General features: G+C 34.2%; 1 protein-coding gene across 3 annotated transcripts in view; it reads right to left on the reverse strand.

Moving 5' to 3' along the window:
• CCSER1 (coiled-coil serine rich protein 1) overlaps nucleotides 1-18,431 on the reverse strand; it is a 1,465,340-nt gene that overhangs the window by 1,267,268 nt on the left and 179,641 nt on the right. For all 3 annotated transcript variants that reach the window (XM_018049307.1, XM_018049308.1, XM_013964534.2), the window contains exon 3: nucleotides 17,898-18,082. In XM_018049307.1, the coding sequence (XP_017904796.1) occupies nucleotides 17,898-18,082 (185 nt within the window). The remainder of the gene's footprint in view (nucleotides 1-17,897; nucleotides 18,083-18,431) is intronic.

Raw genomic sequence — 18,431 nt, forward strand, 5'->3', positions numbered from 1 at the left:
TTAGGAGATCGAAGAAAAAATATCCAAATATTAAAATCTTGTATATCTTGCTTGCCAGTTTCAGGCTCACAGATGGTTTAATTCTTGAGGAGATTGCCCTGTTTTAGATTTTGCTATTTATTAAGAGTTCAGAAGAAGCACAAGCTGGAATCAAGATTGCCGGGAGAAATATCAATAACCTCAGATATGCAGATACCACCACCCTTATGGCAGAAAGTGAAGAGGAACTAAAAAGCCTCTTGAGGAGGGTGAATGAGGAGAGTGAAAAAGTTGGCTTAAAGCTCAACATTCAGAAAACTAAGATCATGGCATCTGGTCCCATCACTTCACGGGAAATAGATGGGCAAACTGTGGAAACAGATGGGCAAACTGTGGAAACAGTGTCAGACTTTATTTTTGGGGGCTCCAAAATCACTGCAGATGGTGACTGCAGCCATGAAATTAAAAGACGCTTACTCCTTGGAAGGAAAGTTATGACCAACCTAGATAGCATATTCAAAAGCAGAGATATTACTTTGCCAACAAAGGTCTGTCTAGTCAAGGCTATGGTTTTTCCAGTGGTCATGTATGGATGTGAGAGTTGGACCGTGAAGAAAGCTGAGTGCCGAAGAATTGATGCTTTTGAGCTGTGGTGTTGGAGAAGACTCTTGAGAGTTCCTTGGACTGCAAGAAGAACCAACCAGTCCATTCTAAAGGAGATCAGTCCTGGGTATTCTTTGGAAGGAATGATGCTAAAGCTGAAACTCCAGTACTTTGGCCACCTGATGTGAAGAGCTGACTCATTGGAAAAGACTCTGATGCTGGCAGGGATTGGGGGTAGGAGGAAAAGGGGACGACAGAGGATAAGATGGCTGGATGGTATCACCGACTCAATGGACATGAGTTTGAGTGAACTCTAGGAGATGGTGATGGACAGGGAGGCCTGGCATGCTGTGATTCAGGGGTCGCAAAGAGTTGGACACGACTGAGCAACTGAACTGAACTGAACTGAACTGAACTGAAGGGTTCAGAACTTGTGAAGTTACATGTTAACTTTTATATTTATGTCCAATAGAGATATAAATGTTTTCAATTTGGTAGGAAAGATCATCCTAAATATTATAGTTTATTACCATATGAAACATTATCAGCTTTATAATCAAACTAATAGTCTTACTCTAGTATTTATTAATCTTCCTAATATTACCATGCTTCTCAATATTCTTTGAACAAAATTTTATTTTTATTGCTTCCCCTACTAATTACTTTACATAAATCTCTAACATGTGCTTAAGTCATATTTTCAACTCTTAAAAGTTATACTTTTACAGCAGCTACTCTTATTTGAAGACATTATCTACTATATTACCACTTCCTCTTTTGTGCCACTACTCTACTACCCTGACACTAGTGACTTAAAAGTATATATAACATAATTATACATGTTTCTTCAGTTTCCTTCTGCTACATCCTAAGATTTACATCAGCCTAGACTCTTTTTGAGGTTTTTACTGAATCTCTAGGACTTAACCAAATCTATTACTTAAATGATAATAAACACTCTGAATAAATGAATAGAATAGTATATAAGTTTGTTTATCTTATTTATTACAAAAGACCAACTCAACCCCAAATAAAATTGAACATGTATTTCAAATAGGGTTTAGCAGTAAACCATTAATGGTCAGTTCCTTTTGAAATTACTGTGGGATAGGTAGATAACCTGAAATGCATAATACCAATGTAAAGTACAATAGTATTCAATAAAATATTTCCAGTTCCAGAACCAGAAGCTCTGTCAGACACATACTCATAGTTCTTGCTAAAGCTGGCCCTCTTCTTTGAACTTCTCACTCAGTGTTACACCATTCAAGAGTAGATATTCATGAATGGATTCCTTAAAGTAAATTCAGGAGCCACCTTGAAGGAGCTCCTCCAGATCTAACCTAGAATAATTTGAGCATCAAAAAAAATAATAATTATAATGGATTATAACCTGTTGAACAAACAGAGGAAAAGGGAAAGGACAGAGGAACAGGGAAAAGACGTCTGTATAACAGAATGCCAACTAATAAACATGGAGGAGATGACAAAGCTATATAATCATTACCACCGAAGTATCATAGAAAAAATAATTTGGGAAGGAACCAATGGATACTAAACCTCCTGGGTAAAAAAATGGTGTAAAACAGTATTTATTAATACATAACTTTCAGAGTATCTTTTCAGAGAGTACTTATTAATTAGCAAGGGGAATTATAGCAACTCTACAGTGGTGAAACCTAGTAAATGCAACCTTTACCAAAGGATCAGATGTAATATCACCAGTCATGATACAAACTGACATCATATACTTCCTGATAGGATCCACTGAGAACACAAATATTACACATGTAGTTTTCCTGCCAAAAACTGCATAAGCTGAACCTAACAGTGAAATGCCAGACAAACATGAATTAGAGAACATTCCACAAAAAAAATAACTGTCGTGAGTGTTAATGGCATGTGAGATAAAGAATGGTGAGGAACCACCCCAGATTAAGAGGAGGGTAAAGTTACCTTACAGTTAAATATAACACATGGTTCTAGATTGGAACCTGTTGTGTTGTGTTTTTTTTGTTTGTTTTTTTTTAATGAGACAATTAGGAAAAATTGAATGTGGATTTATGTTAAATAAGATAATATGTCAAGGTTAAAATTCCTAATTTTGGTACTTAATCTGATATATAAGAGAATATCCTTATTCTTAGAAAATACATGCTGAAGTATTTAAGAATAAAGAGCCATGATGTGTAAAATAACTCTCACATGCTTTAGGAAGATGATATAAATGACATATGTGCCTATGTATTAGAGATAATAAGAAAGAAAGAGGAAAAATGTAAAAATGTAAAGACTAATGAATTTATATAAAGGATAAAAATGACATATATGTCTATGTATGAGATAATAAGAAAGAGAGGAAAAAGGTAAAAATTTAAAGACTGATGAGATTATATAAAGGATATAAGGGGACTTCTGGCATAATTCTTCTAACTTTCCTGTAAATATGAAGTTATTATAAAATAAAAACATAGTGTATTTAGCAAAATTAAACTTACTTGTTATAACCTAGTTGATGCTGGTTTTGTATAGTCTCAAAGTAAATTTGGCTCCTTTTATCTTTTTAAGTAAAAGATTGACATGAGCGAATAGTAAAAGAAACAATATATAGCTTACCTGCTCTCTTAAATCTGATACTATTTATACCCAATTAAATTTTGTTATTTTTAGTCATATCTTTAAGAAGAGGTAAACAGAAAGGGAAAGAAAGAAGAAAAGGAAAGAGAGGAAGACAGCTCATTCTACTCATCTGAGTTCTACTTCCTACAATTTCTGTTTTTTGGATATGGCATTTTATGCAAAGACACTTTTCTGAACAAAAATGTGATATAACCTTGAAAAGTAAGACAAAAATGAAAACTGTTTTACAATTCTTTAAATACACAATGCCTAACCCAGTTTCTGGCCGAGGTAGATAGCCCACAGTGTTCTTGGCTAAAAAATAATTTGTATTCATCTTACTTAAATCTTCGCTGTCTCACCAATTACTAAAGGCTAATTATAGCCCTCCTTCAGTATCTAAGGGGAACTGCTTCCAACACCCCTTGGACACCAAAATTCACAGATACTCAAATCCCTTATATAAAACAAGCATAGTATTTGCACAGTACCTACCCAGATCCTCCCAAACACTTTAAATCATGTTTGTGCTGTGCTTAGTTGCTCAGTCGTGTCTGACTCTTTGAAACCCTATGAACTGCAACCTGCCAGGCACCTCTGTCCATGGGGAGTCTCCAGGCAAGAATATTGGAGTGGGTTGCCATGCCCTCCTCCAGGTGATCTTCCCAACTCAGCAATGGAACCCATGTCTCCCACGTTACAGATTCTTTACAGTCTGAGCCACTAAATTATGCATCATATCTAGAGCTTCTCTGGTGGCTCAGTCAGTAAAGAATCTGCCTTTGATCTGCAATGTAGCAGTCCCAGGTTCTGTCCCTGGATAGGGAAGATCCCCTGGAGAAAGGAATGGCTAAATTACAATGTAAATACTATGTAAATAATTGCCAGTGCCCAGCAAATTCAACACTCTTTGCAATTTTCAGGAATCTTAAAAAACATATTTTATCCAATTGGTTGAATCCATGAATGTGGAACTCGTGGATATGAAAGATCACTGTACACCCCTTTATTTCTATTTTTCTGAGCTGTTAGTAGGTTGCTTCCTGTTTGATACATTACTAAGACCTGGAACAGATTCCAGAACTAGTCATTTCCTACCTCTTCCAGGTAGTTGTCCTTGTGAGTAAGGAACCTGTCTTTTTAGAATGTAGGAATTCAATGACCTTCACAGGAAACCTAGATTTTTTATTTTAATGAAAGATTTTCTTTTTAATATCACAGAACTCAGCTGCCACAAGTAAGTTATGGTGACCTCCTCTTGGTTGCCATGCCCTTCAAACAGTGTGTAACATATATCCAGGGCACATAGCTAGCACTGGGTTCAACTGAAAATTCACTTTGCTTGCCCATTAAGTCCACATAATAGAATCATCTTTTGCATTTTTCTTCAATTTGAGCTGCTTCTTTACCCTTAACAATTTTATTGTGGTTTTATTAATGTGATCCTGTTTCAGAGAGGAAAAAGAAAAAGTATTTCTAATGAAGTTTTTATCTATTGCTTTAATAAAATAGGTTTGCTTATTGAACCAGAATAATTTGCTTTTTATGGCAAAATGATTCTTATTTTTAAAAGACTATAGGAATTTTTAGCAAAGTCACAGTGTCAATAATCAGAAAATCACTTTATGTTGTTGTTTTAATAGAGCAAAAAGCAATTTCTGTGAAAATCGTTTGTATGGTCAGCAGTTCTGATTTCCTTAAAATTACATAATAGTCTACTTATAACAACAAGGAGAGAATCATAAAACGCCAAAGACATTACCATCCTTTATGTTTGACCCCACTGCACTGAATCAAAACATACAAAACAAAACTATATACTGAACAACAGTGACTACCTTTGAACTTCTTTAGTCAACAGACCTTACAGGCTTCCAGCAGTGTAACAGTAAGTTCCCTTCAAGCAACTACAGTATCACTTTATAAAACTTAATAGTGTCCCAACTCTCTTTTGTCATGCAGGATTTCCTAGAGAGACGAACGCAACTGGAGAAAAGCATGCATTAATAGTTCCTTTCTCTTATTCTAAATATAAGCCCAGCATCTCTGCTTAGTTCTTTTTTCTCAGCTATAGCAGCTTCCAGTGGATTGCTGGGTCAAGTTAAATCTTTAGGATCAGTGTACCCTGGCACCCACTCGACTCAGCAATAATTTCTACTTTCATTATTATTATTAAAAAATAAAAGGCACAGTGAACCCTTTTATCACTGTGATTCATGAACCATAGCTAGGTGGCTGATCTTCTTTTCATTTGAAATCGCTATTTGTATTAATGTATCCACATTTCTTTGGAATATAAATCTACTGAAGGCAACAGCATGCTGAGATATACTGTCTCATTCCAACCAGCACCTAATACATCATATGAACTATCTGACAGCTGGTTACTCCTCTCCCTGTTCAAATTCATGCAGTTCAAATATTCAAGCTGACTATCCTACTGGTAGATGTATTCTTCCAGGAGAAAGAAGAAAGACAAAAGCAAAAACTTGAGTGTGTCATGAAAGTTTCTCTCACAAATGTTTAGGGATCTTAAGTTATCTCAGAACAGACTAATACCACTGGTAAATACACTGTAGCTCAAAATTTATATTTAAAGTAAAATAAGTTACTCTATAATTCACTGTGCAACATTATTCTTTTGTTCTGGAAGTCACTGACTATTACTCTTTTTGATAATATTAACTTGAGATTTAACAGAAGATACTTTTAAATTAAGTAATTTATCAGGGCATTATGTGAGTGTTCATATAAATGTCCACAATGTTTAAACTTTTTTATCTAAGAAGAAAAAGGATGCAAATTAAGTTTCTTTGTAAACAGCCTTTGGCTGATGGCAGATGCTTTTTTCCTAATATCACAATCAGAAAATAACTTGTGGAGTAAACTTTCTAATTAAAGTATAACACAAACATAGCAAAATATGCAAATCTTAAGTATACATCTCAGTTTTTTCTAAGCCACATAAATTGATTTTGAAAAATGTAAGAATTTCTGAAAAATAAATGAGAAATCAGATAAATAGTAGGCTACCTTTATAAAGCATTAACTTATATATTAATATTACTTGAATTTTTAAGGATTATTTTTGTGGTGGCTTAAAGGAGCCCACTCAACTTACGGTCATGAGAACTTTAAATGTGAGTTTCGCTCTTAAAATGTTTTCCTTTCTAAGTGGATACTGGAAAAGTCAATGCTATTTTGTTTGTTTCTGGCTTCAACTCATATTAATAAATATGTGTCATTTTCATTAATATAGTACTTTAGATTTTATAAAGCCTTTTCACATAAAATATAGTATTTGATCCTTAAAACAACCGATGAGGTGGGTACTATTATTAAGTGAAAGATATGAGACTAGAATTTGGTGTCCTTTCCCCATCACTTGTTCCTTTTATCACACCATCTTTGCTTATTTAAAAAATTAAAAAGTCATACTTAAATGACATGAAAAGAACTCCTATCTTATAAATTTGTCTACTTTGATCATTTTCATGTGTTAGAAGAAACAATTTGCCTTTGGTTCCTAAGCCATATGATTTTATTCCAGACAAGTTTTGCAAACAGAAAACAAAATAGCACATTCTTATAAGACACTAAATACTAGAAGGCACTAAAAGCATTGAAAATAGTGTGTAAAAGCAAGAAAATACTATAAAATTGTTTAAGAATTTATTAATTTACTAAATTTTATTACATTATTACTTTTCCTATAATTTGGGAAACTAAAGGTATTTAATAGATTTTCTTCCCTTCTGAAGTCATGCTGAAAACTCCAACCTCCCCTTTGTGCGCACACACTGCACGCAAGTTCCTCTTGGACCACAGCCAGCTTGAAGCACAATCCACAGAAAGCTCCAAAGGAGACAAAGCAGAAAAAGCAGTGAAAGACAAGAGAGTAAAAGAGGAGTGGGCTACACATGGTGCTCTCCTAGTTGGCAAGTGTCAAATGCATGTTGCTTGCACAATGCACAAAACTTCTGCCACTGTCTTTGGATCAACTTGCTGCTGTCAACTTGAAGAAAAAAAAAAAGCATATTGTGGGTGACAGTAGGGAGGGTAGACTTAATTACTGAAACATATTACATGGACTCTCAAAGGAAGGTCCTAGTTTAAATAACATTATTGCTGTTTCTCCAGTAAGGCCTTAGAAACGGAAGGGAAGGATTGAGAATCATTGTATAAAAACTGAAATAGGATAGTAGCATAGATAGGGGAGAAAGGGACAGTAGCCATAAGCTATGAGAGCAAAAGTCAATTCTCTGCATATTTTTTCCAGGTCTACTCCAAAGTTTCAGTCCTTGGATTTTTAGCAACTTTCCTTATGCAAATACCTTTTTCACAAACCTCTCATTCTACTGCCATAAGTCTAAAACACTGTGATTTTCAATGCATCTGTTTGACCACGTGAAATGTAACTTTCACTTACAAGGTAAGTTCTGGGAATGTAGTATACAACATGAAGACTATAATTATAAAGAAAAACAATGAGAAATTTTGTACTGATTGGCTCTTTCTGTGTTAATGAGGCAATTATATACATCTAAGAATCCAAACTCTATCCAACAGTCTGGGCCAGTTCTTCCCAGATGTACAAAGGAGCTGGTAAGGTGGGTTGGTATTCCAGACCTCTTTCTGCTTCACTTGTACCTCTTGACACCTGATAAAAGTTCTGATTTGTGTTGAGTCTCTCTTGACAAAAAACATTCTTTGTGTTTCTCACTGAAGCATAAACTAATCAGTGGATAATGTTGAAGACAACCAGCCAAGCATTATAAGCATAATTTTGTAAAAGAATTACAAATGTATACAATAAAAAGCCTAAAGGATGGAAAGAAATAAAAGCACTTGGGTTGTTGCCAGTTGAATGGACCAGGCTAAGAACAAAAGGTATTTAAAAAGGAGGAATTTCAGAGCAACCTTTTAGAACTAGAGTGACATGAACACTGAATTAAATTACAAAAGTGATAAAATGACAGCTACTCTAAATTAAGAATGACTAAACAAAAATATCATCACATAGGAAAAGTGTGAAATGTATATGTTTGATTCATTAGTAAATCACACTTTCTTATTCTGAGTTGCGATATGACGGTTTCTGAAATAATTATAAACATTTGTCTTGACTGTTAAAAATTATTTGAAAAATAATATTAACATATTAAAATATATCTTTTCTATAAAGTGATTATAATGCATTACATATAATTTTACTACAATATTTTTCTTGACCTTCAAAGTCAAAACTTGTTTTGCTTTTTTAATTTATGAAAATTAATTTAATAGTTTGTATTTAAATTTCAAAATAATAGAGTAATCCTAGGAAGAATAAACTTTTTTTCACTGTGTAACTAGAATAATGTAAAAAACTTCAAATGCCAATGACTATTCCCTCAGAAAATATGTTATTTTCTTCAAGGTCAATTACATGTTACAGACTACGCAGCTGTTCAGATGATCAAGATTTTCCAGGGATCTTGAGTCAATAAATATTCTTTCTCATGCTATGAATGCTGTGTCAGCTCATCTGGTTACCTAAACAAGACATAAACAGTTTTCATCTTTCAGAAAATTGACATTAACTGATCCAATTAAAAATAAAACTGCCATCTTTTCATTCTAATCCAAGATTAAAAGGTAAACAACCTTAATTTTTCAATTTCTTAATTTCAGAGGGATATAAAGTTGTCACTGCATATGGTGACTGCAGCCATGAAATTAAAAGATGCTTGCTCCTTGGAAGAAAAACTATGACAAACCAAGACAGTATATTAAGAAACAGAGACATTACTTTGCCAACAAAGTCCATACAGTCAAAGCTATAGTTTTTCCAGTAGTCATGTACAGATGTGAGAGTTGAACCATAAAGAAGGCTAAGTGCCGAAGAATGGATGCTTTCAAACTGTGGTGTTGGAAAAGACTTTTGTGAGTCCCTTGGACAGCAAGGAGATCAAACCAGTCAATCTTAAAGGAAATCAGTCCTGAATATTCATTACAAGGACTGATGCTAAAGCTACAGCTCCAATACTTGGGCCACCTGATGTCAACAGCGCACTCACTGGAAAAGACCCTGATGCTGGGAAGCTTGAATGCAAAAGGATAAGAGGGCAGCAGAGGATGAGATGGTTAGATAGCATCATGGATGCAACGGACATGAATTTGAGCAAACTCTGGAAAATAGTGAAGGACAGGGAAACCTGGAGTACTGCAGTCTATGGGCTCACAAAGCATTAGTCACGACCTAGAGACTGAACCACAACAACATAAAGTGTCTGACAGTAGCCCAGATAGTGTGGTTAGAGAAAAAAATCTTTAATTTTCTTCTACTATTGGTCTTATTATTTCCTTTACAAATAATAATAGAAATATGTACTATTCTTAATAAAGCTTTGAATATTGCTATTACTAAAATGTGATCACTTATTGCTATTGCCCTGAATGTTTGTGTACCCCCAAAATTCTTATGTTGAAATACTAATTGCTAAAGATGATGGTATTAAAATGGGGGCCTTTGGGAGGTGCTAGGTCATCAGGGTAGATTCTTCATAAACAGGATTAGTGCCTGCATAAAAGAAACTCCAGAGAGATCCCCAGACACAGCAAGAAAGTGCTGGCTACAAATCAGGAACCAGGCTGCCACTTTGATCTTGGACTTCCCACCCTCCAGAACTGTGGTAAATAAATTTCTGCCATTTATAAGCTACTCAGTCTGTGATATTTTGTTACATCAGCCTGAACAAACTAGTAAATTTGAATAATGTAATCACAGAGGGAAAAATTAGGTGTTATGGACATTTTCATGTGAACTGTATGAAGAGAAATGGTAATAATTAGGATACTGCAATTACTTACAACTGATGGTAAAGCATTTGAAGATGAAGTGATTTTTCTCTCTGAATATGTTATTCATAGCATTGTGCACCAAACATATAAATTATGACAGCCTCAAAAAAAAAATTACTCATCCCAAAAGCTAAAGTGAAAAGACCAAAAAAAAAAAAGAATGGAATATTTTACCTCATTCTTCTTTTTTTTTTTTAAGGCAATTCTGAATCTACAAGTTTATAAGAAAAGGAGATGGAATAAATAATATATGTAGGTGATACATATTAATTTAAAAATCTTTGGTAAAAGTCACTTAATTAAAACAAATCGTTTTAACCATATTTAACTGTACAGTTCAGCGGCACTAAGTACATTTATATTGCTGTGCAACTCTCACTATCATCCATCTCCTAACTTTTCCCTTTCCCAAACCAAAATTCTGACCCCATTAAACACTAAGTCTTCATACCCACTCTCCATCTCCCAACCCTCATAGACATATTTGACTTAGAACTTGTATGTATTTAATGGGTTCTCAATAATATCACAAACAATTGACTATTTCTTGCCCTCTTTGTATGGCCAGTCCATAACTATTGCACTGATAGGATCCTAAAAGCCATTCTATAAAGTTGATTATCCTAAATGAATGATGTTTCTACGGGAACAATATCAAAGTTGATATGGTCTTGATCAAGTACTTAGCATCAAAACCCAGAGTTTTATCAAACAGTGTATCACAGAAACATCTGTACATCTGCATAAATTAAGAATATAAAAAATATGCATAACCATACCAGACACAGTGATTGTACTGAAGACCTTAATTCATATCTATGGTATCTATATCACAACCTAATTAGCTAGTTTACCTTTAATTCACCAATACTTATTGTATACCTGGCACTTTAAGTGCTATAAGAAATGCTAATATATACAAAATGTCTTCCATTTAAAAGACTGAATGAAATAAATTAATAAAATGAGACATATTCAAATAACTATATAGTGAGTGCCAAAGACAACTTAGAAGGACATTGATAGGAAAAGTATAATAAGTAACTAGAAAAATCAATAAAGGCATTATGGAGTAGGGCTATTAATCTAAAATTAATATACTACTTATCAACAAATTTAATTGAATGTGTAATGACTGATACTTATGACTCTCCTTCTTACAATATATAAGGATTGAGGAGAATGATTTGTATGCCCCCATTTTCTTAAATAGATTAATGACTTCCTTTTCTCACTAACTGTCCTTGTAGCATGCAATGATATTAGCTTTAATTCCATTCACAATGTTCCATGAATGCTGAGATCTTTAACTCTCAAAAAGCCATTAACATTTTTACGTATTTGAAAGTCTTATTTAAGATTTCAGGATTAAGAGGAGAAATTTCTTAAATCAGATCATCTAATTATCTTTCATTTGCCTTAATTTTGAGCCTGAACAACTTTCATGCCACAAAATGGAAATGTGAATGTGCATATACTAAACAAGCCCAGGAAAGCAATTTTCCCAGTGGAGAGTAGAGGTGGGATATTTTAAAACTGATTCTTTAAACAGTAATTTTGTACCCTCTTCCTACTGTCCCAATATCTCTCAGAGTTCCTTCTCACCACTATCACTATCCTCAATTCTAGAAATTGGCCAGGGAGGCATGCATACAATTAACAGTGTCAATTTGTACACTGGGATACAGAAATTGTTGTGGCCTTTTTTAATCCTTTTAACTTTTGCTATCAATGGTCACAACCCAAATCAAGCATGCCCCCACACATTCTGAATTTTAAGATGGTCAAAATGGTTAAATCTATTGCATTGATTAGATTAGGTTAATGTCTCCCAATTTGGAACTATAAAATCCTCAAGGGCTGTCTCTTTCATCTTTGCATTTTCCAAGTAAAGTTCTGAGAACAAAGTATTAAGTTTTCAATAAACATTTATTGAAAGAAACTGTGAATGAATTGATGAATGGATGAATGAATATAGAAAATGGTAACAAAGGAGAAAACAGTAGGCCCCAGAAGAAAAGTGAATGCAGAGTTAAGTGCTTGGCCATTTAACACAGGGTTTTATTAGTCTTATTCAACTATTGTCAATAATATTCAAATTCTAGATTTCAATATATAAAATAGAATTAAAAGAATTAAAATACAACATGAAATGCTGATGATATGCAAGGCACTGCTTTTTTTTCTCAACTGTAAGTCTGATCCATTCTTCTAGAGAAGAAGTTCTACAGTTCTTGTTTTTACTATGCTATTCACAGTTTCTACACAAAAGCAGCAGGATGCCAAACTGCAAATGAGAGGAATTACACTGTGTCAGAATAAAAGTGGCCGTAAGTGAACACTGTCAGAATCACTCAGCACAAATAGTTCAGGGCAACTCTGTGCCCATTTGCTGAGTAATCTAAAACTAACACAACTTTCCAAACCCGCTTTTACTGTAATAAAAACAAGTATTTCCAAATATAGTAGGATTCCCAAACCTGGAGTCAAGTTATTTAGATATATACAAGGCTTTTCAGTCAGGAAGAGAACACATCTCAGAAGACAAAACTTGCAGTTAGAATGAATTTTTCAATTCCAAGATGTTTTCCTCTTTCTGAACCATAGTGACAAACTCAGTGTGAGGCATAATTTGACTTTATGACCATTAAATGCCAGTAAACAAAAAGGAGGGATGAGGTAAGCAGGAAATCTCAGTTAACTGAAAGAACTGAGATACAATATACTATTTGGGAAGATGATAATAGTGCCCCTGACCCAATGTCTGAGTCTACATCATGTAGACACATGGACGGATTACTCCCAGGTCCCTTTTGTGGCTAGCTGGGGCCAGGTGATCAGATTTGCTCAATGAGTTGTGAGAGGAAATGAAGTCTCTCACAAGTAAAACATTTATTACTGGGACGAGGCCTCCAGAGATCTCTTTTTACCACAGTGAAAGGCAATGTTTGCAATGGCTGCTCCTTCAACAGCCTGGATATAGGAGGAGACACTTAATGAACTCCAGCACCTTCCACAAGGAACATGTAGCCTGAGCAAGAAATAAATCTATATTATAAAGTCACTTGGATCTGGAGGTTATGTGCTCTTTATGTAGCCCAGCGTATCCTTTCTCATACACTCAGGCACTTTACTTTCTCTAGTGCTTCTAGGTGCTACATATTGTTTAACACACACAAATCTACCCTCACATTAATCATTTTTTCAGAAAAGGGTGATCTGGTAAATATCTGGAGTTAGACTTCACTGTGTAAAGTTTCTGGAAAAAACCAAGACTAATCCTTATATTTATACACCATAATCTGGAGGGAAAGCTTTGAAAAAGAAAGAGCCTATTTCTAGAAAGATTATTTTTAAATGTTTGGACTATCCTAAGGAAAGTATCAAGAAAGTTACTCAGAGGAAAATTAAGGGAAGTCTCTATTTAAATCAGTTTGAAGAATTATAATAAATTTGAATGTCTATCAAATTGTTACAGATATGCTTGATTTCTTGTAATAAATGTAAGCAAAGTCCTATTTCTTCTGACTCATTGATGTTCAAAGAGTTAACACATCCTGCCCTTTCCCTTTCATACTGTATATACCCAAACTGTACAAGAACACTAGCATTCTGGTCTCTTTCACCTATTACCAATTAGGAAATATTTTTCATCATTCAGAGGAACATTCAGCGTCTTAAAACTAGAGCCATACCCATCAGTAGAATTAAACCTTCTTGAAATACATGAAGTACTCTAGCACTTTCTAAGTATAAATACTTTCTTTTGTGACAGGGTTCCTTTTTGGATATTTCTCATCTGATACCGTCCATCAACATATCAAGAAATATTACCACATTTTAAATCCAGAGTAAGTACTAAAGTTTGTTTCTTTTTTGCATCCCTTACAGACAATTGTAGTCTAGACTTAGAGCAAGCATAGGTTGCCTTACAGGTGTTAACTTCATTATACAGAAATAACACAAGAAAGATGAAAAACTAAATTTAAATCTATCCCAGTCACTCAAAGCATGCAGAATTTATAGTTAAGAGAGCAAGGATCCAAATCTGAATTCTATCTCTGCCACTTACTGTGTTTCTGAGCAAGTTGCTTATCTTCTTACTGCGTTAGTTTCCTCTTTTGCAAAATGTGTTCAATAACAAATTCACTCAGTTCATAATACTGTGAGAATGGAATGTGATAATATATGTGAAGCATTAAGAGTAGTCCCTTCATTGAAATAAGTATTAAAAATACATGTTACTACTATTTTTCTAAAAGGAAAGAATAACTGAGCTGTGCATGCATTCTCAAATACATATAATCACCTCTATTATTTTGGAAGACTATAGGAAATATGTGCCATTTTTCACACAGAAAGCTATAATTTCCTAAATATATGTCACTTGTTTCACATATAGCTAAAATTACCTTTAAAAAAAAAATCCTAGCATTCCTTCCTTATAGTGCTAGGAGTTAAATAATACAATTTATGCAAGTTAAATTAACTATTAAACTATAAATTAAAGATTGAGACATTATTGCAAAGTCCCAATAAATAGTCATAAAGTAATTCTGATACATTTCATGTGCAAATTCCAGTGTGTCAGTATTTATTTTAACAAATCTTACCTGTGAATTCAGTGAATACGCACAATGGTTTAACCAAGTTTCTGTCCAATTGTCAGGTTTCCCCTATCACGACAATGGTGTAATCCTGACATCTAGTGGACAATCTCCATCACTGCAGGTACACTTTTTGAACATTTATAAAAAACCGCCAATAAAATAACAAAATCTTATTTTACATTCGACATTTAAAATTTTAAATCTTGAAAGCATATCTGAGAAGAATAATGATTTTGTGGTGTTACAAGGACAATTATATAAATGCACCAATAGCATTAAAAACATGATATAAAAAGAATATGTAAAAGGCCCAACTTTGGGCGACGGTAATAAACAGTGCACACTTATTAATATAAATTCGTCTCTACAAAGGGATAATAGAAATCTGGTGAGGAAAAATGTTTTGCAATAATTCACTGGCCATAAATTTTAACGTTGCATCAATTGGAAATCTATTTTAACATGTTCTTGTCTTTGGACAAAAAAATCAATTGCACTATTGTAATAATAACATAATATTTTCAATGCAAATGACAGAAAGATGAAATATAAAATAATGTAATGTATCTATATATGCAAATATAAATACACACATAATCATTTTTTAGCATAATAGTAACAAGAAACCCATTACTATCGTTTTGTAGATACTGATCCATAAAATCTGGCCAAGCCTGGCCTCACGGCTAGAACCTTGAACTTAAAGCACAATGGCTTTGCTATCACTCAAGGTTGTCTCAGTAACTTACTGCTTTTTCACATTGCAATCCTCAATGATGACCTGATATTTTCATTTGAAACATAATTATCTAAATTATATACAGATATAAGTGATTTAGTTTTGAGCATTTTTCTCATATATCCATCAGTAAGTAGGTGAAGGTGAGATAGATCTTTTTCAAACAAACACTGTTAAACACTAGAAATCAAAAACACACCGCTGAGAAAGGGCACATTTGTGACAAAGGGAGCAAAGTGGATGCAAAAGGCAAGCCCATCCCAGAATTTTGTGAGACCTGAGGTCCCACAGACCTTCTGGGCTGCAGTTCACTTGTCATCTTTTTCCACCCTAGCTGTATCCTGTGTTATGCGGGAGCTAATACAATTACCTTTAAGACATTTCAGCTCACAAGTCCAGGTTCACAACTTACCCTCCTACACACATCCCATTTCCACCCTCATGTGTAGGCTTCTAGTTTATACCAGGAATCTGGAGTCTCAGTCATCCAGAATGTGTTAAAGCTTTGGACGGGCATATCACCTTGACCCCCAAAGATCTTTACCCTATGTGAAAGGGGAACTATATTAGGAAAGGGAAAAGTAGAATCCACTAAAGCATCTGAGAGTAGCACTGGCACAGGTGTGCTTCAAACAGGACATTTTTTAGGTGGCTAGAGGGTGAAGAAATACTGCGAAATGATGATGTCAGAGCATGTTTCTTAGCTTGCATATCACAGGGTCTTGTTCTAGAATAAAAATATAGTATTTTCTGTGGAAGTAAGGAGGACAGGTTTTAAGGGTCACTATCCTGCTGTTGCTTCCATTTGTCCTGAGAGTCTCAAGTGAAAACTTATCCCCTCTGACTTTTAACAACAACCATGCAGACCAGGTTTCCCTTCGAAACATAGACTCTTCAATAAGTAGTGCTGGGAAAACTGGAAAGATACATGTAGAAGAATGAAATTGAAACATTCTCTAACACCACATACAAAAATAAACTCAAAATTGATTAAAGACCTACATATAAGACCAGATACTATAAAACTCCTAGAGTAAAATAGGCAGAGTATTCTTTGACATACATTACAGAAATATCTTTTTGGATCTGCCTCCTAGAGTAATGGAAATTAAAATGAAAATAAACAAATGGAACCTAATTAAATTTAAAAACTTTTGCACAGCCAGTGTTTTGCACATTCAGTTGTGTCCAACTCTTTGCAACCCCATGGACTGTCCACGGAATTCTCCAGCCAAGAATTCTGGGATGGGTTACCATTCCCTTCTTCAGGGGATCTTCCCGATCCAGGGATCGAACCTGAGTCTCCTATATTGCAGGCAGATTCTTCACCCTCTGAGCCACCAGGGAAGGAAACCATAGACAAAACGAAAAAGCAACCTACAGACTGGGAAAAAATATTTGCATATGATGATATGGACAAGGGATTATTTTCCCAAACATAAAAAGTGTTCATACGGATGGCCAAAAAGCACATAAAAAGATGCTCAACATCACTAATTGTTAGAGAAACACATATCAAAACCACAATGAAATATCATCACATACTGGTCAGAAATGGCCATCACTGAACAGTCTACATATAGTAATTGCCAGAGAAGGTGTGGAGAAAAGGAAAGCTTCTTACACTGCAGGTGGGAATGTAAGTTGGTACAGTCACTATGGAAAATTATATGGAGGTTCCTCCGAAAATTAAAACTAGAAATACCATATAACACAGCAATTCCACCCCTGTGCATATATCCAGATAAAATTTTAATTTGAAAAGATACATGCAAGCCATGCTGCTATGAACAGCACTATTTATGATAGTGCAGCACTATGATAGCCAAGACATGGAAGCAAGCTAAAGTTTTTCCATTGACAGATAAATCAATAAAGAAGACGTGGTGTGTGTGTTTGTGTGTGTGCATACATACATGTAATAGAATATTACTCAGCCATAAAAAATGAAATAATGCCATTTGCACCAATATGGATATACCTTGGGATTATCATGTTAAGTGAATGAAGTCAGTCAGATAGAGAAAGACAAATATCATATGATATCACTTTTATGTATAATCTAAAAAAAATGACATAAATGAACTTATTTACAAAACAGAAAAGGACCCACAGACACAAAATACAAACTTATGGTTACCAAAGGAGAAAGTGGTAGAGAGGTAAATTAGGCATTCTGGAGTAATATATTCCCGATACTATATGTAAAGTATATAAATAAGGAGCTACTGTATAGCACAATAAACCATATTCAATATGTTGTAATAATCCATAATGGAAAAAATCTGAAAAAGTGTAAATATATATATGTGTATATGTGTGTATATATATATATATATATTTTGTAAATTAACTATATTTCATTTTTTAAAATCGTTTAAAAAAAGAAACAACAAAAATATGAGATGCCTATTCTTCAATCTGTTTTCATTTTGCAAGAGGCATGAACATGCCAGTAATATATGGGATTATTTTATTATACACAAGCATAGGTATATACTTACCATGCTGTTCATTTTTGAAGATGATGAACTTGCTCTTTGCTTCCTTAGACTATTAACTTCTTCTACATTTCCATCTTTTGGTTTCAAAATCATCCTGCTGCTCCCTGCAGTTCCTTCTGATGAGGATCGCAGTCGCCTCTCTATAAATCTTCCTTCACGGTATGGACTGAGGCTACTGGCAAGAACTATTTAAACATAAATAAATAAAAATTAATATAAATGCTTAAATGTATTTTTATAAAAGTTCCACTGAAAGCAAAAGGGAAACTCTTAGTGCCATTCAATAATTCTCAATCACAGAAAACTTTTTGAATTAGTAGTAGTAGTTTACTTAATTATGTAAATCACTTTGTAGCCCCCATATTTTGGAGTCATCCTTGACTTCTTCATACCTCACATAAATCATATTAACAAATCCTGTCCTTATCACCTTCAAATCATATACAGAATCTGATCATTTCTCACTATCTCCCCCACTAACATGCTGGCACAAACTCCATCAGTGCTTGCCTTGCTTACTGCAATACTTCTAAA

Source organism: Capra hircus, chromosome 6, assembly GCF_001704415.2.
Source record: "Capra hircus breed San Clemente chromosome 6, ASM170441v1, whole genome shotgun sequence".
Taxonomy (NCBI): Eukaryota; Metazoa; Chordata; class Mammalia; order Artiodactyla; family Bovidae; genus Capra; species Capra hircus.